A 24,627-nucleotide genomic window follows, 5' to 3' on the forward strand; every position below is an offset into this window, starting at 1 on the left:
GAGGTGTATCCTGTTTGGGGTTTGTTGGAGTTTTTGAATGGATATATTCTCATCTTTCATCATACCCAGAAATTTCTCTTCCAACAAATCTTTGACAATTTTCTCTGTGGTTTTATTTGTCTCTTCCTGTTATGGAATTCCAATGACATGTAGGTTGTTCCTTTTGATAGTATCCCACATGAACCTTAGGTTTTCTTCTTTTTGTTTTGATCTTTTTTCTGATTGATCCCTTTCCAAAGAAGTGTTCAGGTATTTGCCTTCAATCTCCCTAATTCTGTCTTCCATTGATTCAATTCTGCCCCTTTGCCCATTCAATGTCTTATGTATTTCTGAAAATTTAGTATTAATCCTCTGGATTTCTGTGTGTAGATTTTGTATCATTTCTAATTTTTCATTTCTTTTGTCATTTTATTCTTGTATTATCTTTCAAAATTGTTCTAGGGTTTTCTCTGTGTTTTCCTCAATCTTGTCAGTGTTTTCCTTGATCTGTCTCTCAATTCATTGAAGGTACCTAAATATAATTCTTTGAAATTCCTTATTAGGATGTTCCAATGCTGCATCTTCCTCAGAGATGTGTTTTGGGTCTGTATTCTGATCCCTTGTTTCTCCTGCTTTATCTTGCTTCTTTGTGAGGACTGTGATGCTCTGTTGTCTCTGAGGTTCTGTGACATTTTTGTGTTTATGTAATTGGTGATTTTATGTTGGAGTGACTTGTCCATGATTTTCGTTTTGTTTGTATGTTATCTATGTAAGCAGGGTACTGTGCTGTACTCCTCTATTTGCTAGTTGGCAGCAATTATACACTCACCACTTGTGTCCTTTCCTGTTGTCAGCCTCCCGTATGTCTCTGCCATCCTTGGTAAATGGAGCCTATTCTTAGGTCCCTGGAATCCAAATGAGAATGCTGTCACTTTAAATATCCAAAATGGCCACTGCTTATAAACAATCAAAATGGTGTGCTCTCCAGACAGCTGAAAGTCCAAAGCTCAAGTTTCTCCTTCTTTGCTGTTTCCCTTCCTAGTCATAGGCCACACTCGTCCCTGCAGCCCTTGGTGACCAGGGCTCATCTTTAGGTCAATCCACAGGTCCCAACACCACTTAGAAATAGTTAGGCTTTTGGTCTCGTCAGAGTAGCTGACAGTCCACTGCACCAACCATCTCTGTACTCACTATTTTCATTCAGGTTTTTCCACTAGTTGGTGTCTGATACATTTACATCCTTTCAAAGCTCAGGGCTCCAGGATTATCTTCTGTATCTCTTTTAATTGGTTTCTTTTTCTTTGTCGAAGAGGGTCTGTGTAGCTTGTCTGCCTATTCTGCCATCTTACCAGAAGTGTCCCATGTGCTCTTTGTGCCAGGCTCTGGCCATGAGCTGGACATGGGCCACCAAGGCGCAGTATCTTCCTGAGGGGCACATGTCCTATGGGCTGACAGACAGGTTGAGAAGCCAATAGCATACAGCAATGTGTGACTGAGGCTAGTATTGATGACTGTGGTAGCCCTAGAGAGGGCTTATTTAGAGGAAATGGTCTGTGTGGGCATTCCAGGCAGTGGAAAGGCACACCAGTAGGAGACAACCTAGAATTTACTGGAGCTGGGTGTATACTGTGTTTGTATGTTTATATGTGTACCTGTGTGTATATGAGTCTGTGTGTGTATGTGTATGAGGAGTCTGTGAGTATGGGTCTGTGTATGAGTGTGCATGAGTATGTGAATGTATGTATATATGTATGTGTGTGTGTGTGTGTGTGTGTGTGTATGTGTGAGGGTTCCTAGGACAATATCAATTGGTGATGCTGAATACCTAGGCAGGCAGGGGTTAGCTGAAGGAGTGCTGGGGAAAGAAAATTTGTTTTGAATCCAGACAGACCTGGCTTCTAGGTCTTGCTCTGCTACTGATGGGCTAGTGATCCTGGCAATGTACTCAACCTCTCCAATCCTCACTTTGTTTTCTTTTTTTGACCATGACTTGTGCATTTTATTTTATTTAAAACTTTTGATTATGATTTGAGTGAAAGTTTACAGAGAAAATTGGTTTTCCATTCAACAGTTCATGCACATTTATTCTGACATTGATTGTAATCCCCACAATATAACAGCACTCTTCCCACATTCTCCCTATGCTTCCCATTTCCATTTGTCTTTCTTTGCTCTCCTTTCCTGTCTTCTATGCTTTATTCCTGGGCAAGTGTTGCCCTTTTGATCCCATACAGCCCACTGTTCCAAGGAGTGCCTATCTCCCTGTTGTTATTTTTTCACCTTATAAGGCTATCATTTGGCTGAAAGTTGAGCCACTGGGTGAAGTTCAATTCTACCAGTCTCTGTTAGACTTTTAAGCCTGTTTTTTTTTTTTTTTTAATGATTTTGAATTTTCTTCCACATTTTCCCCACTCTATCCAGGACCTCCTATTGTGATCTATCAAGCCTCACTTTCACCATCTGAAAACAGGGAAAATCAACACTACTGTCTTTACAGGTTTTTGGGTAGGACTGAGTGAGATAATATATACAGTATCAAATGGAGTATCTGACAATCATGAGATGTTAGATCCTTGCCCTCGTCCCTTTAAAAGGCAGAAAAAGGGTTTTGGACATTGCCTTTCTCTAACTACAGGCTCGAGGTCCCTTGCTTCCAAACCTCCTGGGTATGTGTTAGAAATGCTGGTCTCTAAGTGTCATGGCAGACCAAGGGGATCAGAGTCTCTGGGGGCAGGGTTCAGGACTCAATATGTTATCAATGTTCTTTGCTCAGTGAACTTGTGCCAGGGGACTGGAAGTCAGGGAGGGTTTTCAGCCCCACCAAGTCATGTTCAGAAGAGTAATTAGGAATATCCCCTTGGGGGCCATCAGGGAAAATGGACTGGGCAGAGAGAGGTGGGAGAGGGCAGAATGGAGATGATCCATCCCAGAGATGCTTTTCTGCTCCATTAGCATTGACCAGCAAATCCTTTAGAGGATAGAACACTCAGGTCCCAGGAGAGTTCATAGTCAGAGGGTACTATCTGCCCTTGAGGGACTGTCTGTCTGTTGGGGAGGACAGGTCACAGGTGACAGCAACACAGGGTAACACTCAATGGCCCTTGTGCTAGGGAAATAACTGAACCAAATTCAGCCCTAGTGATGCACAACTATGACAATAACAGCAATGGTGACAAGAAACCTAGTTAATCACTTTAACATTTACACGGATGATACTTTTGTGTTATCCATTGGTTTGTGTGGGGAGTCTAATGATTTATAGCCATTTTATAAATGGCAAAATGGGGACCTATCTAAGTTCTGGGGTGGTCCAGGCTTGCTATGTTAGCATGTTGTATCTGAGCATAGACAGTTGGAGGGCGACAAGTATGGATAAGGAGATGGATTAGAAAGAATCAAGATTTATGGTGGGATGCATATGCATAGGATCAAGAGGCATGTATGTCAAAATGGACTCGGAAAGTTGGTCGGATTGCAGTGGATGTTTTTCCTCTTGGAGTTCTTGTATCATTCTATCATAATGGTGCAATACATTTTTAATTGAAAAAATGAACTCTAACAGAGGCAGGCAGTATAATCTATAGTTAGGCAGCTGGGCTTTGGAGTTACAAAGGACAAAGTTCAAATCCTCCCTCTGTGCATTGTTTTTGAAAAGCAACTTCATCTGCCTCTGATACACCATTTGTAAAATGGGCACATCATTATTACCCACCTACGTGAAATGGCATAATGCATGTAAGTATTCCATGTGGGCTAACTCATTACTACAATATGTTGTGCATCTGCCATGAGCCAGGCCTCTCCTGGGTACTTTCCACTGTGAATGAGGTAGCTATCAGTACCAACTGATTTTAGAGACAAGTAAGCTGGGAATTGCCAAGGGCACGCAACTGGCCCAAGGTCACACAGTGAGTAAGTGGCAGAGCTGGGCTTCCAACCTAGACATTCTCTCTGCAGCATTCACTGCTTGCTGCTAGGGAAAGGTCTAGGAAAATCAGAGCATTGTCTGGTTGGGATTTATAGAAGTTGTAATCCCCTCACATTTTCCGTTCAAGTCCTTTTGTCAGGCTCTGGGGCCAAGCCAGGAACAAGACACCGGGTGGCCTAATTCTGTCTCTGGAGGTTCCGGCTGCCACATCCAAAAGATGAATGTCTGTCGGGCAGTTCTGTTTTTATCTCCCCACAAAGTTTTATTTCCCTGATGTGAGTGCTTCTATTGCTTTGAGGTTCCCAGAGTTTGCATTCCTCATAAAAAGGGGCGGTTTATTGGGTATTGTGGTGCTGAGATGTGGCTATATGAATGTTGATGAGGTTCTTGTTTCCTGGTATAATGAGGGTCCTTCATCAGAACCCTGGCTTGGCAGACAGTGGGAGGATCCTTCTTTTCTTCCACTTTCTCCCTAACTCTGGGGGTTTCCAAGTCTGTGGGGACGTGTCCTCCTAGAAGAACTATACTATTTATTGTGTATAACATCTTGACTCATTGAACTATTGCAAACAAATGGTGCTACAGGACAGGGAAATAATATATATTTACTATTAAGGCAAGGATTAAGACTGAGGGCTTTAGAATCAGATAATCCAGAGCTCCAGTCAGGCTCTGCTACTCAAATAACCATGTGGCCACAGACAAATTACTAAACCCCTCAGTGTCTTGAATTTTCCTAGCTGAAAAATGGGGGTAATAATGAGGCTTATAGGATTATCATGAAGATTAAAGCACTTGCCATAATACCTAGCACAATATTAGACAATGAGTGATTGCTGTAAGGAGGCCCTGGGTGGTGCAAATGGGTAAGCTCTTGACTACTGGCTGAAAGGTTGGTGGAAGACAGGCCTGGTGATCGGCTTCTGAAAGGCCATGGCCTTGAAAACCCCATCGAGCAGTTCCACTCTGTACACATGATGCTGCCATGAGTCTGTGAGTGGTGCAAATGGTTAACATGGTTGGCAGCCACCCGAAATGTTGGAGTCTACCCAGAGACACCTTGGAAGAAAGACCTAGTGATCGACTACTGAAAAGTCAACCACTGAAAACCCTGTGGAGCACAGTCCTACTTTGACACAAATGACCATGAGTTGGGATAGACTAGATGGCAACTGGTGGTAATGATCAGTTAAGGCCATGTGCCAGGAAACACTCAGCAAGGAGACATTGCCTCATTCAATCATCATACCAATCCTGTGGGGTGGGATATTCGTCACCATTAAACAGACGAAGAAACAAGGGCTTAGAGAGGTGAAGCGTCTCCACCAACGTCACATAGGGCATCAGAGGCAGAAGCAGAGTGGGAACTCTGTTGAGGTGGGACTATAGCTACTTGAGAGAACTGTATGGACATTGCCTGGAACAGAGGGTCCAGCTTTCCATGCCATCAGATAAAGATTTCTCATCTTTTTGGGGATCAGCAGGCAGATGAGGAGATCACTTTGGGGGCACCAAATAATTCTTCCCACATCAGACAAAATGACCTTTAGATGGCCCTATCCAGTGATTGTATCTAAAGGGGCTCTTACCTGCCAGGCTGTGGAAGAGTCAGGAGGGACCTTGGAAATTCACTGTAGGTAGTGTTTTGTGCCAAAAATGAGGAAAAGGATGTGTTCTAGGGGATGTGGGGTATTCATTGGCATCTGTCCTACCCTGTATCAGGTCATGAGCTAGAAGCTGCAATGACAGAGGCAAACATGGTACAGAGTGATGGAGGGATGCACAAAGTGCTGCAAGAGCACCAGGAGACAAGGGAAGAGAGCAATGAGGAAATATGTGGTGAGTTGGGTTCTGAAGCATGAGTAGGAGTTTACCAAGGGGGAAAGGCTGAAAAGGCGTAAGGGAGCAACACATGTTGAAAAACGGCAGTATTCCTGAGTGGCTGGAGCCTTTGTGGTAAATGCTCAGGAGTGCAGTAATAATATGGAGAAATTAAAGAGCTAATGTTTATAGCACATATATTAGGCTCTGGGGGAGGGACCTGTATTTGTTTCCTAGGGCTACTGTATAAATTACCACAACCTAAGTGGCTTAAGGGAGCTCTGGCAGTGTAGTGCCTGAGGCATTTGACTGCTAACCAGAAGGCTGGTAGTTCAAACACATCAGCCACGCCTCGGAAGGAAGACTGGGCAATCTACTTCCATAGAGATACTGCCTCGGAAACCCAAGAAGGGGTCACTATGAGTCAGAACTGACTTGATGGCAGTAAGTTTTTGTTTTTTTTTTTTTTTTGGTAAGTGGCTTAAGGAGCTCTGGTGGAATAATGGTTAAAGCATTCAGCTGCTAATCCAAAGGTCAATGGTTTGAACCCACTAGCTGTTCTGTGGGAGAAAGGTGAGACAGACTGCTTCTGTAAAGATTGAAAGTCTTGGAAATCCTATGTGGCACTTCTACTCTGCCCTAGCGGTCGATATGAGTTGGTATCAACTAGATGGCAGTGGATTTGGTTTGCTTTGGACATGGCTTAAAATAATAGAAATTTATTCTCTAATAGTTATGGAGGTCAGAAATCTAAAATTTGATGTCAGAAGGGCTGTGCTGCCTTTAAAGGCTCTAGGCAGACATCCTTCCTTGACTGTCCCAGCTTCTCGTGGCTCCAGACATTCCTTGGCTTGTGGCTGCATCATTCTAATCTCTGACTCCATCTTCATATTACCTCCTTCTCTTCTCTCTTCTCTGTGCATTTTTATAAGAACACTTTCATTGGATTTTGGGGCCACCTACATAATTCAGGATGATCTCATCTTGAGATCCTGACCTAATTATATCTGCCAAGACCTCCTTTCCAAATAAAGTCACATCGACTGGTTCTGGAGGTTAGAATGTGGACATATCTTTTTTGGGGGCACCATTAAACCCACTACAGAGCTTCATGTGCATTTCCTGATTCAATCCTCAGACCTTTGAGAGATAGATACTGTTAAACTCATTTCCCTTTTGTAAAGAGAAAACGCATGTTCAAAGGGATTGAATAAGTTGTTCAAGGTCACACAGTTAGTAAGTGACAAGGCTAGGCTAGAACCTTGGTTTCAGCTGAGGGCCAAATTCCTAACAGAGTCCTTCCCTGACTTTCCATCTAAACTCCTCCTGCCCCCTGCCCCCTCTGCCTTGTTTATTTTATTCTCTCTCTATAACTGATCACTGGTTGACATTGTATTTCTTTGTTTACTTGACCTTCATCTGTATCCTTACTGGAAGGTAAATTTTATGAGAACAAGTGCCTCACCTGTTCTGCTCAGCACTATATGCCCAGCATGGAGAGTTATCTCTGGCACCATGTAAGTACTCAATTAATATTTAGTGTGTAAACTAAACTAGTAAAAGTAAACCATCCTCCATCTGTCTTACTTTGGGGACTTGTGTGTTGCCACCAATATTTCAAATACCAGCAGGGTCACCCATTGTGGGGAGGTTTCAGCAGAGCTTCCAGCAAAGGCAGACTAGAAGGAAAGGCCTGGCAATCTACTGCCAAAAATTAGCCAATGAAAACCTTATGGATCACAATAGAGTGCTGAGAAATGAGCCTCCTATGTTAGAAGGCACTCAAAATGCACAATGGTGATAGCAATGGACTCCAGAATACCAATGACAATGAAGATGTGCAAGAGCTGGCAACGTTTCTTTGTCTAGTACCTGAGGTTGCCATGAATTGGAGCCAACTCAATGTCAACTAACAACTACAAGTATAAGTAAAATCTAGTCCATGTTTTGTGAGAAGCATAACATAGGCTAAGAGCCCAGGTCCTACTTGTTAACTGTGAAAATTATGTGGCCTCTCTGTGCCTTAGTCTCCTAGTCTAAACAATCAAGATAAGATAGCACTGTTGTGAGACTTTTATGAGCAAATCCATGCTGGCACTGAGGACAGTGCCTGGTACACACTCAGTACTTGGTGAATGGAAGTGTAAGGCATTATTTCACACTGCCTCTCAGAAGGTGAAGCAGATGGGGGTGGTTCATTATCTTGCACTGAGGAGAGTGCTTCAGTGAGCAGTGAGTAGACAAAACCAAAAAAAAACAAAAAACCACTGCTGTCAAGTCAATTCTGACTCATAGTGACCCTATATGACACAGTACAACTGCCCCATAGGGTTTACAAGGCTGAAAATCTTTACAAAGGCAGAGTGCTTCATCTTTCCCCAGAGGAGTGCCTAGTAGGTTTAAGTTGCCGACCTTTTGGTTAGCAGCTGAATGCTTTAACCACTGCATCATGAGTGCTCCTAGTGAGCAGACAGAGCGGTGGTGAAATATTGCATGGGGATTTTTGGGGAAGACTTTGGGGAAAGGATATATTCTAACTGGATGTGGGATGAATAACAGGCCCCTTGGGTGATGCACACAATTTTCTCTTGGTTACTTAGCTAAATGATTGGTGGTTCAAACCTACTCAGTGGTACTGCAGAAGGAGAGCCTGGCAATTCCATAAAAAACACAATCAAATAAACCCTATGGAGCGGCTTTACTTTGTAACACATGAGGTTGCCATGGGTCCAAACTGTCTGGACAGCAACAATTTTGGTTTGGGATGAGTAGGATCTTGACTGATTGGGAAGGGAAAATTGGCTTTCCAGGTTCAAGGACAAATAGCTGCAAAAGCAAAGAGGGTGCCTTCTGGGAGTGCAGTGCTTGGAGCATAGAGGGAAGGGACTGGGCTAGGAAGGGGAAGTTGAGATTAAATTGGGAAGATCCTTGTCTGTTCTGCTAAGGAGTTAAATGTTGGTCCCATAGGGTGAGGGTTCATTTGTTAAGGAAGCAGCATGATCAGTGGGCTTGTTAGAAAGTGTAGAGTGAACCAGAAGCCAAGAGGCTGGAGGCCAGGAGAGCAGCCAGGAGGCCACTGTGTTGCCCAGAGATGAGGTGATGATGGTTCTAGGCAGGGAAGTTATTATGAAGACAGTGGGGAGCGGTAAATAAACCATGTCAGAGGCAGAAGGTAGTGGAGCTGGGGACTGATTGGAGACAGGCTCTGGGGAGCAGAGAGGTGAGGTTGGCTGCAAAAGTTGAAGCCCCAGAGACAGGTAGGTAACGCTACACTCCACTGAGACTGAGGGGAAAGACATCTAGGTTGGATTTAGACATGGGGAGTTAAAGGTGCCCATGAGATACTTGGTGCATTGTTTCCTTCTAAGTTTGGGAACTGAGGCAAGTCATTTAACCTCTGAGAGCATCAGTTTCCCCACCAACAAAATGGGGATCATAATTGTACTGGCTTCATATGGTTGTGGTGATATCCGCACCTAGTAAGTTCCCAGTAAATTTAGTATCCATGGTTACTGTTACCATTATTATTAGTATATGGAGCTATGAATCATGTGCATGGGGCATCATTATGATTCCATTCTCAACACTTTGCCAGAGTTGCTAACTCCATACTCAGTCTGCAGTTCTTCTGTTCTCTTATTGATATACGCTCAAAAGCTTAAAGAGAACAAAAGATAAACAACACAATTAAAAAAGGAGCAAAGAATTTGAACAGACATTTCTTCAAAGAAGATACCGAAATGGCCAATAAGCCTGAAAAGGTGTTCAATGCTATTTAGTCATTAGGGAAATGAAAATCAAAGCCACAATGAGATACCTCTCATTGTTAGTAGATACTTACTCACTCACTGCTATTGAGTCGATTTGGATTCATAGTGACCCCTTTCAGTTTCTGAGGTGGTAAATCTTTATGGAAGTATATTGCCCTGTTTTCCTTCTGTGGAGTGGCTGGTGAGTTTGAACCACCAACCTTCTGGTTAGCAATCAAATGCCTTAGACACTATACCACCAGAGCTCCTTTCATACTGACTAGGATGTCTATGGGAGCACCGGTGGCATAAGGCATTTGACTGCTAACCAGAAGGCTAGTGGTTCAAACCCAGCAGCCACTCCTCAGAAGGAAAGTTGGGCAATCTACTTCCGTAGAGAAACCCAAGGAGGGGTTTCTATGAGTCAAATCGATTCAATGGCAGTGAGTTTGGTTTTGGAGGATGACTATTAACAGAAAAACGGAAAATTTCAAGTGTTGCTGAGGATGTGTGGACACCGGAACTCTCGCCCATTGCTGGTGAGGATGTAAAATGGTGCAGCCACTGTGAAAACAGTTTGGTGCTTCCTCAAAAAGTTAAACATAAACTTACCGTACAATCCAGCAATTCCACTATTAGGTATATACCTAAAAGACAGAAATTTAAACACGTACTTATACACCAGTGTTCACTGAAGTATTTATTCACAACAGCCAAAAGGTACGACCAACTCAAATGTCCATCAACAGATAAAAGGATATGCAAAATGTAGTACCTCCATATGTACATATATACATCTTTATGGCTCCATATTACTCAGCCATAAAGAGAAATGGAATTCCGGAATGTACTGCTATACATATGAATCTTGAAAATATTATACTAAGTGAAATAGACCAGACACAAAAGGACAAGTAGTATATAATCTCACTAGTGTGAAATATCTAGAATAGGCAAACGTGTAAAGACAGAAGTTTATTAGTGATTACTAGGGACTCTGGTAGCATAGTGGCTAAAGCACTTGAGTGCTAACCAGAAGGCTGGCGGTTCAAACCCACCAGCCACTCCTCGGAAGGAAGGTTGGGCAATCCTACTTGCGTAGTGATACTGCCTTGGAAACCCAAGGAGGGGTCGCTATGAGTCGGGGCCGACTCGACGGCACATAACAACAACAACAACAGGGACTGGCAGGAGTGCAGAATGAGGAATCTGCTGAAGAAGCATTGAGTTTCTGTTTGGGGCAATGGAAAACTTTTGGATATGGAGAGTGGTGATGATTGCTTGAGGGGATATTCTCCCTAAATATGGAGGACACACAGGAGTTCCAGACATAGGCCAAAGTTCAGAGAAGTGAAACAGCAGGATGGCTGGAGGGCAAAGGGTGGACCTGGGAGTAGGGGACGGGAGGCGGGAGGGTGGCAGAGGAGTGTGGATTTTATCCTGAAGCACCTGGGAGGAACGCTGGAGGTAGCTTCTTTTGTAGGCAGGACAAAGATGATTTTGGTCTCCTAACACACAACAACAACAACAACAAGCTCGGTTGGGAAGGAGCTCTGGTGGCGTAGTGGGTAAGTCATTTGACTGCTAACCAGAAGGTTGGGGGTTCAAACCCACCAGCTGCTCCACAGGAAGAAGATGAGGCAATCTGCTTCCATAAAGATTTACAGCCTTGGAAACCCAATGGGGCTCACTATGAGTCAGAATTGACTTGATGGAGGTAGGTTTGGGTTTTGGTGGGTAAGCTCCATTGGGGAGGCTGTTGTGGTTCAATGGTAGAATTCTTACTGTCCATGTGGGAGATCCAGATTTGATTCCTGGTCAAAACATCTCACGTGCAGCATCACCTTTCTGTCACTGGAGGCTTGAGGGTTGCTGTGATGCTGAACAGGTTCCAGGGGAGCTTCCCAACTAAGATGAAGTAGGTAGAAAGGCCTGGTCATCTAGTCTCAAAAATCAGCCAGTGAAAATCCTGTAAATCACAATAGCCCTATCCACAACCAATCACAGGGATGGCACAGACCCAGTAGCATTTCATTCTGTTGTGCATGGGGTCGCCAAGAGTTGGGAGCCAATTCTACAGCCGCTAACAACAACAAGATCTGCTGAGCCCAGCCCCTGCTTCCCTCGCCAGTCTCGCCTCAGTGCTCTCTCCTCCTTCCCCTCTGCCTCACAACCACACTGCTCCTTGCAGGCCCTGCTCCCATTTTAGAGTTTTTGAGGAGACTGCTCTCTGGCTCTGGCCCAGGGTTTTCTTGTGCCTGGCTCCTTCTCCCTTCCCTTTCCCGATGCTTTGTTCAGTTCTCCATTTGTAGTTATTTATTTGGTTATTTGCTTGTTCAAAGTCTGACTCTCCCCCTACTGGAAGCTCCTTGAGGTAATGACTGTGTCATAGTGTCAGGGTCACAGACCTTTTGATAAACATGTGTTGAATGAGTGAATGAGTGAATAAGTGAATGAGTGGGTAAACAGGCAGGCAGGTGGGAAATAGAGAGGGTAATTTAACGTGGTGAGGATCACATCGCTAATGAAACACTCAAATCCAATAACATAGCACTAACAAGCTATTTATTTCTAGTCCCAAGTTGTTAAATTCAAGGGGTGAAACCAAGGGCTTTAGAGCATCTCCAAGGAGTGAAGTTATATAAACTGAGTCAATAAATATTGATGCAGAGGCAGGCTTTCATGTTTAGTGGGATCGGTGAGTAAGTGGGGGTTTCTCTTCCCGGAGCTCCGAACCTCCCCTTGGTGTAAGGAGCTTTGCTGCAGGGATCAAGTCTCGGGGACTTTGAATCCCACACACCTGTGGTGAAAGGAGAGGGTGCTCTGGATGGGGTGGCAGGGGGAGGGGGGTCATCCTCAGGCATTCAGGAAATTGTGGTCCTGGAACCGAATCAGGAATCTGTCTCCCTCTTCCCTCCCCACTCAACAAGGAGTGTTGACTCAGTCCTCTGAATCCAGAAAAGCTCAAATATGGCAGTTCCTCCTGGGAGGTGGCCCCTTCCTCCTCTCCTCTCACTCCTCTCTGCTCACCTCATAAATAAACAAAACAAAACAACAAAACCCAATTGCTATTAAAGCGACTCCAACTCATAGCAACCCCATGTGTGTCAGAATAGATCTCTACTTCACAGGGTTTTCAGTGGCTGAAATTTTGGAAGCAGATAGCCAGACCTTTCTTGTAAGGGGTCTTTGAGTGGACTGGAACCTCCAACCTTTCTGTTAGCAGTCTATTGTGTTAACTGTTTATATTACTCAAAGACTCCACTCACCCCTTAGACCCCTTGAGAAGTCAAGCCATTGGCTCCTTCCACGCATTGCTCCCCCCCCCCAACAAAACAAAAACAAATAAATCCATTCCTTTTGAGTCAATTCCCACTTACAGTGAACCTGTAGGAAAGAGTAGAAATGGCCCATAGGGCTTCCAAGGCTGTAAATCTTTACAGAAGCAGACTGCCCTATCTTTCTCCCACAGAGAAGCTGGTGAATTGGAACTGCCAACCTTTTGGTTAGCAACCACGCATCTTAACCATTGTACCACCAGGACTCCTTCCCATTGCCCCAGGCCACCCTAATGCTTCTGCCTCCCACTGGGCTCCCTGCCTCCAGCCTTGTCCCCTACACACCTTCCTCCATACTCCCCCACAGACATCTCACCAAAGCAGCATTCTGATTAGGTTGCTTCCCTGTTTAAAACCTTCAGGGGCTACCAGTTATCTTTGAGGTAAACTCCACAAGCGTTCCTTAGGCTGCTCCTTTATTACCTAGCTTCTGCGCATTTGCTCAGCTCCCAGGCCTCTCCTTCACTTGTACCTTCTGGACCAGCCATGCTGTATTTCTAGAAGGAGTTCTATTCTCGCCAGCTTCAGGTAACTTTGCTTAGGACCTTCTCCCGCTCCTCCCTCCACATCCTATTATTCTTGCGAGGATTCACTTCTAGTGTCACCTCCCTCTTCCCTCATCTCTGCACCCGATCACACCCTTGCCACTGGGTTCCAGCAGTCCCCTGTGCTGATGACCTTACTCATGGTGCCACCTCCTGGGTTGCACATGGGCTATGTATGGGGCCTTGAGGGGCCAGTGCCGGTCCACCCATGTGGTGTCTGAGGACGGAGGCTCTGGTGGAAGGACCTGCCCGGAGACGCAGAAGTCAGCAAGATGCAGCACAGGGAAGGATATGTTTCCTCAGCTAAAACGGCCTTGATTCTTTCTACTTCCTCATTACAGAGGGTAACAGGCTTACGGAGCTCTGACAGCAATTGGCCTTTCTCAGGCAGGGTCCGCGGGCGCTGCACCTCCGGGTCCACCCAGCATCAGACCCACGGCTACTGCAGTCAGAGGCATATATCTACCGAAAAAAAAGCCTCTATGGCAAGCATTGAAATTGCATTCCTGTCCAACATCTGACACTCATCTTAAATATTCAGCATCATTGTGCACCTTGGGCAATTATCTCGACAATCAAAACTCTGCCGTAGAGGCCCAGTTATTCATTTTCATGGAAGAGAGACAATTTTTTTAAGAAACTGGCTCTTGTGGGCTCCCCCCATCATCTCAGCCCTTCTTCAGCCTCGGGTAACTTTTCTTTCTAGTTTGGTGTAAGATTACATTAGGCAAAATAGTCCCTAAGTCAAGAACCATTCCAGGGGGAAAAAGGGCGTTGGGTGAGCAGGTGGGTGGTTGGGAGCCCTAAGCCAGGCAGCAGGGGCCAGCGAATGCTCAAGGCGGGGCCTCTGTTCCTTGGGTGGCAGGGCTGGGACCAGGTGGGGAAGGAGGGCTGGCGCAAGAGGGAGGCAGTCGGAGAAGAAAGCGAAGAAGTCAGAAACGGTTCTCAGATATGAAGGGTCTCAGATTTAACTTGATAAATGATATCTCACTGCTGGAGATGGAAACTGCCGTGCTAGTAGAAACTGCTCAATGGCTCCCCCTTCATGTGGCGCACAGGGCACATGCCATACTTTAGAGACATCTCTGCCTACACTCACAGGGGCCCCTGGCCTGCAGGCAGCACTCTGCCTGAACTTGGCTGCACTTTGGACCCCCTTTGGCTCTCAAAATGGTCCTGATGCCTGGACCTACCCCCAGAGGCTCTGATGAACTGGTCAAAATGGGGTCCCAGAATTAGGATTTTCTTTAAAGCTCCCAAGGTGATTCTAATAATTGAGAACCACTGATACATAGTCATACTGACAGTGGTTTTCCTGTCTAGTTGTATGTTATAATTTACTAGTGGAGTTTATAAAAACACCATATCCTGGACCCACCCACCGAGTCTGCAGTGCTGGGAGCAACATAGGCATCAGTGTTAAAAATCTGATTCTGTAGTGCCTCTGGAGTTGAAACAATATACAGAAAAGTCTCCTCCCTCCCTTTCTCCCTCTCCCACCACACTTTTCAGAAACATTTACTGAAGACACACTCTGTGCTATCCTGTCAGGCTCTGGAGACCCTGTGGTGACTCAGAGACTTCCCTTCCAAGATGCAGGTTGTAAACTTGGGACTGTTAGGTAGGGGAAACTGTCCGGTAGACAGTCATGCTGGCCAGGCTCCAGTTCACAGCACCTCTTCTCCAACCTGTGACTGACCAGAGGAAGTGTCCAGTCCTGTCCAGTTACACAGGTACTGGAGGGTCTGATTTGCTTCTGAGGCCACTAAAGAGGCCTGGACTCTGTTTAGTCAGGGGCTATGAGCTATGATGACTGGTGGTGGTTCGGGGGGAGGCTTTCTGGGGCTCTACAGTTTCCACTTCTCCCTGCACAAGTATAGTCTGCAGCCATAACTTTGTCCACCACGCATCTGTGGCCACACCCGTGTTCCAGTCTTGTAGGCAGCTCTGTTGACTGTGCCCAGGCTGCATTCTCTACCAGGTGAGGGGGTGCTAGCAGAACTGTGAAGCCCTTTTTGACAGGAAAGTCACCACTGGGGAAAGAGGCCTCCCTAGCCAGAGCTGTGGGTGCCAAGCTGCTAGTCATTTTGTTTTTTAATTGAGGTGAAATTCATATAACATAAAATGAACCATTTAAAAGTGAACAATGAGCTATGTTCATTGGGGCATTTAGTGCATTCACCATGTTGTGCAGTCACACTTCTATGTAGCAAAGCATTTTAATCATCCTCAAAGGAAATGATGTAACCATTAAGCAGTCACTCCTCATTTTCCCCTCCCCCAGCCCCTGGCAACCAACAACCTGCATTCTGTCTTTACGGATTTACCTGTTCTGGATATTTCATATAAACGGAATCACACAGCTTGTGGACTTTGTGTCTGACTTCTTAGAATGTTTTCAAGGCTTATCCATGTTGTAGCCTGTATCAAAACTTCATTCCTGTCAGGCTCTGGAGACCCTGTGGTGACTCAGAGACTTCCCCTCCTAGATGGAGGTTGTAAACTTGGGACTGTTAGGATTAGAAATGCCCACCCTGTAAGGGGAAACTGTCCGGTAGACAGTCACACTGGCCAGGCTCCAGTTCTTAGCACCTCTTCTCCAACCTGTGACTGACCAGAGGAAGTGTCCAGTCCTGTCCAGTTACACAGGTACTGGAGAGTCTGGTTTGTTTCCGAGGCCACTAAAGAGGCCGCTAAACTTCATTCCTAGCTGAATAACATTTCATTGTAGGAATATACCACATTTTGTTTATCCATTTATCCATTGACCGTCATTTTGGCTATTGTGAAATCTGGATATTTTTGATTTCTTTGCATCTGCACTCCAAACATCTCCTGGCTGGGTGTTCTAGGCCCTCCAGCACTAGCAGGTAGTGGTCTAGGGCAGTCCCTTTCTGTTCCTAGTCAAAGACTCTCCTCAGGCCTCTAAGGGGGTTGGTGTGCCTTGAAAGCATCTCTTGCCCAGGTTTGGGCCTCCTCTGATGTCTCCATTTCCAGTCCACATCTCACCTAAGCCATTCTGTCAGATCTCTCTGTCACCATCTCACCCCACACCATCACCACCCAACTCTAGGGCAAAGGGCTGAGGAGAATGCAACACGCTTGTACTGAGGGCTTAGTTATTAGAAGGGCTGGTAGCGTAGTGCCTAAGGCACTTTACTGCTTACCAGAATGCTGGCGGTTCAAACCCACCAGCCACTCCTAGGAAGGAAGGTTGGGGAAATCTACTTCCGTAGTGATACTGCCTCGGAAACCCAAGGAAGGGTCGCTATGAGTCGGGTCTGACTCGATGGCACATGACAACAACAATTGTGTGAACAATAGTTTAAAATTGAAGTTTATATATCGCTTTCCCAAAACTTCACACACACACACACACACACACACACACACACACACACATGGAATTTCTCACAGGCGACGTTTCCCCAAATAACTTGGTCAGATGCCCACCCAGATCCATCTTCTTTGCTTTTTGAAAGTCCTCCTAGCTGTATTGAAAGCTGTTACAAACAATCCATGTTTGTGGAGCAGTGTAGATAGATCCTGTCTCCTACTTGCCTATAGATCATGCCCTGGGGTAGGAAGGAGGTGGGATGGGTACCTCCATGATTAATTCTTCTTTCTTCTGAATGGAAAGAAATCTTCTCTCCATGAGAGGAATTCTGCTATCTTTTCAGGCCAGTTGACTCAAAGTATCACCAGCTCTTAAAAATAAAATTGAAAAACTTCTGCTTACAATACTTGGTGCCCAATATCATGGGAGTTATCCTAACACTTTGCACACAGGCTGTGGGCTGGGGCCTGTCAAACCTAGAAGTAGCTCTGGAAATGAACAATTTACTCCTTTCTGATATAGTAATTAACTCATGGTGTCCTTCAGTTTGTTTCATATTGCATTATTATTATTATAAAGCTTGCTTGTAGTTTATTGTTAGGAGTGTGGCTTTTACTCTGAGTACACTGGGGACCACTGGATGCTTTGGAGCGGAGAAGAGATGTTATTGAGTTAGAGTTTAAAAGGCTTTCTCTGGCTGTTAGGAGAACACACTGTAGTTCGAAGGCAGCTGCTTGGACCGTGGTGCTAAGAAATTATCAGATTGTGGATATATTTGGAAGGAAGCAATGATTGATAGGCTCTGCTGGTAGATTGGATGTTGAATGGGAGAAGAAAAGAGAATTGAGGATGACTGGAAGAGTTTTGGCCTGAATGACTGCAGAGATGGACTTGACCTTTCCTGAGATGGGGAAGATGCAGCAGGAAGTTTTGAGTGGGAGGAGAGGAGGAGTTCAATTTGGGGTCTTGTGTTCCAGGTGCCGATGGGATGTCAAAGTGGAGGTGAAATAAGCAGTTGGAAATAATCTGAGATTGGAGTTCCATAGTGAAGGTAGGGGTGGTGAGAATGAAAGGCAGCAAACACCCTAAGTAATGGCTTAATAATCAAACCACTCCCTATTCTCTCCCCCACACCCCAACCCCATTAGCAGGAAAAATAAAGTGAGGGCAAAAATCACATGTTGGGTCAAGAAGAAGCTCTAGAGAATACTCTACACAGGGAGAAACTGAAGTCTAAAGATGGCAGTAACTTATTCAAGGTCACACTGCCAGTTAGTGACACAGCCAAGACACAGCCAGTTTTGGGGGCCACATTCCCCTACTCTAACATATCCTCTGCTTCTGCTCTATGTCCTCAACACTGCTCCCATGGATTGGAAGTGAGCAGGCTGTGGCTGATGACTCTCAATTCTGTTTTCTCTTAGGTCACCATCCTTGTCAGCCTGGCCCTAGCTTTCCTCGCCTGCATTGTGTTCCTGGTGGTTTATAAAGCCTTCACCTATGACCACAGCTGCCCAGAGGGATTTGTCTATAAGGTAAGGAGCTTGTGCCAGGTGGGGAGTGGCCCAGGTCAGCTTCAGTGTGAGGGTTTGTCAGTGTCTTCTCTTCATTGACATGCATGGATTGGGCAACCTCCCTATAGACTGTTTACAATGTAGCAAGTGTCTGGCAGGAGCCCCTGGGTGGTGCAAATGGTTAAGCACTGGACTACTAACCAAAAGGTTAATAGGTCAAACCCATCTAGATGTGCCTTGGAAGAAAGTCCTGGTGATCTGCTTCTGAAAGCTACAGACTTGAAAACTCTCTGGAGAAGTTCTATTCCACACACATGGGCTTGCTATGAGTCAGAGTTGATTCAATGTCAACTAATCGTTTTTTGGTTTTATGTGAGGGGACCAGATGGAGAATGTTTAGACTTGAAAACACATCTTTATCAGTTATGCTACATGACATCCCAAGGCTACATTTTCAGTGGTTCAAAGCTTAGGTTCTAACATATTGGAAAGAACTATAAATAAGGGTCAAGTTGAATAAAGTGATATATCCACGCATTGGAATAGTATACAACTGTGAAAATATGTGAGGAAGGTCTCTACACTTAGACATAGAATGCTTTCCAGGATAAAATGGCTACATAAAGAAAGAAAGGTGCTACCTTTGTCTAAGAAAGGCAGAGAGGGAGAATAATTGCTTATATTTTCAGGAGAAAAAAAAAACTCTGGGAGGTTAATTTAAAAACTAATAAAAATAGTTACAAAGGAGAAGAGAGGGGACAGGATAAAGAGGACAGGGATGGAAGCAAGGCTTCTCTGAATACATCTTTTCATATATTTGTCATTGGAAATATGTAAATATTTTTCATATATTAGTAAATAAATAGCAATCCCTGAAAACCAAAAACAAGCCAAATGAAAAACTAAGCTCTATGTAAGTTGGTGTCAGAAGGAAGGTTGGGCAATCTACTTCAATAGTGATACCGCCTCGGAAACCCAAGGAGTGGTCGCTATAAATCAGATCTGACTGGATGGCACCGAGTTTGTTTGTTTGTTTGTTTGTTTTTTAATATAAGTTGGTGGGATCGGGTGATGTTTCGTTCTGCTGTACATGGGATCGCTATGAGTCAGAAACGACTCAACGGCACCTAACAACAACAACAACAACATAAGTTGGTGACATAAATTTACAAAGAAAATAAATATTTCAAGTGACTTTAGAGTATAGTGTATTGACTGTATATCCTTGGTGGAATATATTCCAAGGAGACAGAGCTGCAGAGAAATCTTAAAGTCTGTTCAGTAGTCTAACAGTTAGTAGTAATATTGGTGTCGTTTTGTAACTATTGTATGTATATCCATCATCAGCAGTTGCCATCGAATTGACTGTGACTCGTGGTGATCCCATCTGTGTCATAATTGAACTGTGCTCCATACGATTTTCAATGGTTGATTTTTCAGTCACCAGGACTTTCTTCCAAGGCACCTCTGGGTAGACTTGAACCCCCAACCTTTTGGTTAGCAGCTGAGTACCTTAACTTCGTACCAGCCAGGGACTCACCAGTTGTTCCAAGGGAGAAAGATGTGACAGTCTGCTTCCATAAAGATTACAGCCTTGGAAACCCTATAGGGCAGTTCTCTATTACTTGACAGCAATGAGTTTATAAAAGGAAATATGCAATCATATTAATATTTTAAAGTGATAGCATTCTCATTTGGATTCCAGCGACCTAAGAACAGGCAGCAAGGCAGGAAGCAGGGAGAGGACAAAAAAAAAAAAAAAAAAAGGCAAAGGGGACCGGAATAGATTGAGGAGTCAGCCACAGGGACCCAGGTGAAGAGAGGGAACCCAGGACACCTCCCACAAGCAGCATGGTGGGAAGCAGGGAGAGGACAGAAAAGGCAAAGGGGATAGGAACAGATCAAGGATTCAACCGCAGGGAGCCAGGTGAGGAAAGGGAACCCAGGCCACCCCCCACAAGCAGCGAGGCGGGAAGCAGGGAGAGGACAGAAAAGGCAAAGGGGACTGGAACAGATCGAGGAGTTAGCTGCAGGGATCCAGGTAAGGGTGATTGGAGGGGTTCCCAACAGCTAAGGGAGACAAACGTGTCTGTCAGTTTGTCCTACTGTGGTGATGTGTTGCTGTGAGTCTTGAGGCTGTGCCACCGGTGTTTCAAACCCAGTGGGGTGCACCTGTTGCACAGGTATCAGCCCGGCTTGCAGACTGAGACAGACTAGGAAGAAGGAGGAGGCCATCCACTTCTCAAAGAATTGGCCAGGGAAAACCTTATGAATAGTAGAGAAACACTGTCTGATACAGCAAGGATCATGGAGCTGGCATGGGATCGGGCAGTGTTTCGTTCTGCTGTGCATGGGGTTGCTATGAGTCGGAAGCAACTCGACGGCACCTAACAACAACAACAACATTAATACTTTTAGGCCTCAACTAAAAGAAAAAGAATAAAACCAAGAAAATACAGTAAAAAGCCTGTAATGTTAAATTAAAATTAGAAATACTGGTAATGAAGTCATGATTTTGTATTTTGAAAACTATACATCTTTCTAGCTTTGTACATTGAAACGTCTAGAAACAATAACAACCTAGTAGCATTGAAGCACACCTAGCACCTGGATCGTGGCCTCTAAATACCATTTACTATTGAAAGGAACTCTGGTAGCGTAGTGCATAAGGCACTTGACTGCTAACCACAAGGCTGGCGGTTCAAACCCACCAGCCACTCCTCGGGAGGAAGGTTGGGCAATCTACTTCTGCAGTGATACTGCCTCAGAAACCCAAAGAGGGGTCGCTATGAGTCAGATTTGACTGGATGGCACATAACAACAACAAACTGAAAGGGACTGAGGCTCCTTGGGGAAAAGCCTGATTCCAGGTATGAGGGAGGAAATGCTCATGTTTTTTTTTTTAGATTCAATACATAGGATTGAAATAACATAATGGATTCCTTTAAAAATGGAAGGGGGATGTGTGAAATAAGTATGCCCAAATAACAAAAAATTGCTGAATCTGGAGGAGGAGGTGCATGGGAGATCATTATTTTGTTCTCTGTTTTTGTGTTGCTTAAAAGTTTTCATCAAGGCTCGAATTCTGTAGTCAGATTGTCTTAAATTCAAATCCTGCCACTTGAGCTTGTTAACCATGTAATTTTGGGAGAATTATTTAATCTCTTGGTATCCCAATTTCCTCATCTGTAAAATGGAGCAAATAGTACAGTAAAACTTATGAAAGCTGGAAACTTTGTAAGCCAGAAACCTGTCAGACAAGGAATACTCAAATATTTTCCCACTAAAATGAGCGATAGAAAATTGGTAACATAGTAGCCTGTCAAAGGCAGAGAAATTGTGAGACCCAGAAAAACAGGACAGTCTGGTCAAGTTCTGGCTCTCACACTTTTCACTGTATTACTTGCCTCATAAGGCTGTTGTAATGATATGTGTAAATTATATGTGTAATATTTAAGACTGTGTTAAGCATAAACCAAACCAAACCCAACCCACTGCCATTGAGTCAATTCTTACTCAGAGTAGAACTGTCCCATAGGCTTTCCAAGGCTGTAAATCTTTATGGAAGCAAACTGTCACATCTTTCTTTCACGGACTGGCTGGTGGGTTTGAACCATTGACCTTTTGGTTAGCAGCCCAATACTTTAACCACGATGCCACCAGAGCTCCTTGTGGTAAGCATACAGTGTATTAATTAATTATATTAATCTGTATACTAATCTGCTGGACCAGATAAAGGAGTCCCTGCTGGTACAAACAGCTAAGCACCAGTTAAAGCACTCAGCTAATGACTGAAAGTTTAGTGGCTCGAATCCACCCAGAGGCATCTGAAGAAAGACCCAGTGATCTAATTCTGAAAGACCCCAGCCATTGAAAAACCCCATGGAGCACAGTTCTCTGAAAAACACAGGGCTGCCGTGAGTTAGGATCAACTCAGCTGCAACTGGGGTTTTGGGTTTTTTTGGAACAAGATAAACCCCCAATCTCTGTGGCTTAGCACAGTAGAAGTGTATTGATCTGTTTATTTCTCACTCATGTATTGCTCAATGCTGATGTTCCCGACCAGCAGTTGAGTCCTTCAGGACCCCAGTCTCCTCATTTTTGTGGCTCTGCTTTCCTTGAGAGTCGAGAATTTTCTCAACCTCAGCACTATTGACATCTGGGACCAGATCGTTCTGTGTTGTTGTGGTTGGTTGCCCTGTGCATTGTAGGATGTTTACCAGCATCCCTGACTTCTACCTACTAGGTAACAGTAGCATCCTCACTGCTATATTTAAGTGGTAACAACCAAAAATGTCTCCAGACATTACCAACTGTCTGCTGAGGGGCAAGATCACCCCCTTTTGAGACCCAACCACTGCTCTGGAGCTCGAGGGGTTCTCCATTTAGCCAGCAGATGGGCAAAGACAAGGTGAGGATGGTGCTGTCACTTCTTAACTCTTCAGAACTAGGCAGAGCATGTCACTTTCACCCACATTCCCCTGGCTCAAAAGAGTCACATTGTCCCTGCCAGGAAGGGCTGGGAAGTGCAGTCTTTGGGCACTGTTCTCTGCAACTGCTCTGCACTATAGGAGGACAGCAAAAGCCGGTGGCTAGCTGGTCGTCTCTGCCACACCTGGTCAGCCTTCCATAAATTGCAGAAACTTTACTTGCAATAACTCATTTACTCATCACCTTGGATGCACTCATTTTATCTATTAAACCCAAAAGGAAACTAAGGCTCAGAGAAGAGACACGACATATCCGAAGCCTTGTCTTAAATTGGGTTTCCCAGAAGCAGAGCCTGCGATAGAAATTCTGATGCAAGTGATCCACTGATAGAGGACTCTTGGGAGGAACCTGGGAGAAAGGGAAGCAAGATAGGCCAGGCACGAAGCCTCAAAGCTATGTGGGGTCCTCTGAAGGCAATCTGAGCTGAGCTCTGCAGCAGGAAGGACAGCCCAGAGCTATCCCTCCTTGAGGCAAGGAGGTCTGGCTTTTATTCCTCTGTATCACTCAGTCATTGGCTAATGCCTCCCCTGAGACAGAGAGAAGTAACCACCAGGACATATCTGGAGTGGTGGCTTCCCACCTTGGCTGCAGGCAATGCCCTATAGAAGCAATTTGGGGGCAGTGAGTGCATTAGCCTCATAAAGAGGATCTGGTTGGGGCACCAACAGCATCTGCTAGAATCATATAGTCAGTGAGAAGAGGAGCTTGGCTTTGAATCAGTATTAAAATCAGATTCATCTCTTCCAGCTTCATTCAAGTAAGTGGCAGGTTTGATGGTAGTGGTTGATGGTGATGTTGGTGAAACCTTGCTGTGTGCAGACATAGGCCAGGTGCTATCACTTACTTTCAGATTAAGAGCCTGATGTGCCTTTGGATCCTAGATGGGCTGGCCATTTTACAGGGCGGGTTGGAAGCAGTCACTGAACTACCCCTGACTCTGTCTCCTTCTTCCCCAGCACAAGCGCTGCATCCCAGCCTCCCTGGATGCCTACTACTCATCCCAGGACCCCAACTCCAGAAGCCGCTTCTACACGGTCATCAGCCACTACAGCGTGGCCAAGCAGAGCACTGCCCGGGCCATCGGACCGTGGCTGTCGGCAGCTGCTGTCATCCATGAGCCTAAGCCACCCAAGACCCAGGGCCACTAGAGGCCCACCCCACCCAGAATGGGGGGCGGAGAGGGGCCCCATTGGCTAAGTCAAGCTCCAGTTACAAGACAACACTGTACTCCTGGGATATGGGGGTGGGGGAGGGTAGGGTGGGGTGGGGGGAGGAATCAATGAAATTATCGTGCACTGGAGTTGTCTGAATCGGTATTTCTTTTTGTCCCTTGGTATTGTTGATTTGTCCCAGAGTCAAGCTCATGTAAAAAGGCATGTTTCGTGTTGATTGTTCCCATGTAAGATATTTTCAAAGCCATTGCTTATTCTTTGTTAGGAAAATTTAAAAGCAGAAAAGAAAGAAACAAAGGCAATGAATAACAGCAACAAAAAATTAAACTGGCTAAATATGGATGATGTTGAATGGAAATAAAGAGCACAGACTTTCTGTGCTTCTTAGATGAGGAATTGGAGCTTCCCTGTGGGCTTTGGCGGGTCTGGAATGTGGTTGACACAGACTTAGCTTTTTGGTTCTCTGATGGTCTGCAGGTTAGGGATAAGGGAAGTTAGAAATAATCGAGCTGGATAGAAGGCCTGATTTCAGCATTGGTAAGTCAAGGACACACACAATCCAGAGTGAAATGTATTGACCTCTGGTGCTTTGTGCGTGGTTAGCGCAAACGGGCAGCATCTTCAGTGGGGGTGGGGTGGACCCCACAGCCTAGCATCTGAGAGTGCACACTGGGGTAATATGCTTTGTATAAGCAAATATTGAGAAGTGGGCAGGTTTGCTTTTGTCTTTTCCTTGTTTTTCTAGATTGACAC

General features: G+C 44.9%; 1 protein-coding gene across 1 annotated transcript in view; it reads left to right on the plus strand.

Annotated features, from left to right (window-relative positions):
- The window catches only part of NSG2 (neuronal vesicle trafficking associated 2), an 81,932-nt gene extending 58,082 nt beyond the window's left edge, over positions 1–23,850 (plus strand). Inside the window, exons 3-4 of the mRNA XM_007951664.2 lie at positions 18,122–18,232; positions 23,659–23,850. Of these exons, the coding sequence (XP_007949855.1) occupies positions 18,122–18,232; positions 23,659–23,850 (303 nt within the window). The remainder of the gene's footprint in view (positions 1–18,121; positions 18,233–23,658) is intronic.
- Positions 23,851–24,627: the final 777 nt, after the last annotated feature.

Source organism: Orycteropus afer, unplaced genomic scaffold, assembly GCF_000298275.1.
Source record: "Orycteropus afer afer isolate SDZICR_OR568_19922 unplaced genomic scaffold, OryAfe1.0 scaffold00306, whole genome shotgun sequence".
NCBI classification, from domain to species: Eukaryota; Metazoa; Chordata; class Mammalia; order Tubulidentata; family Orycteropodidae; genus Orycteropus; species Orycteropus afer.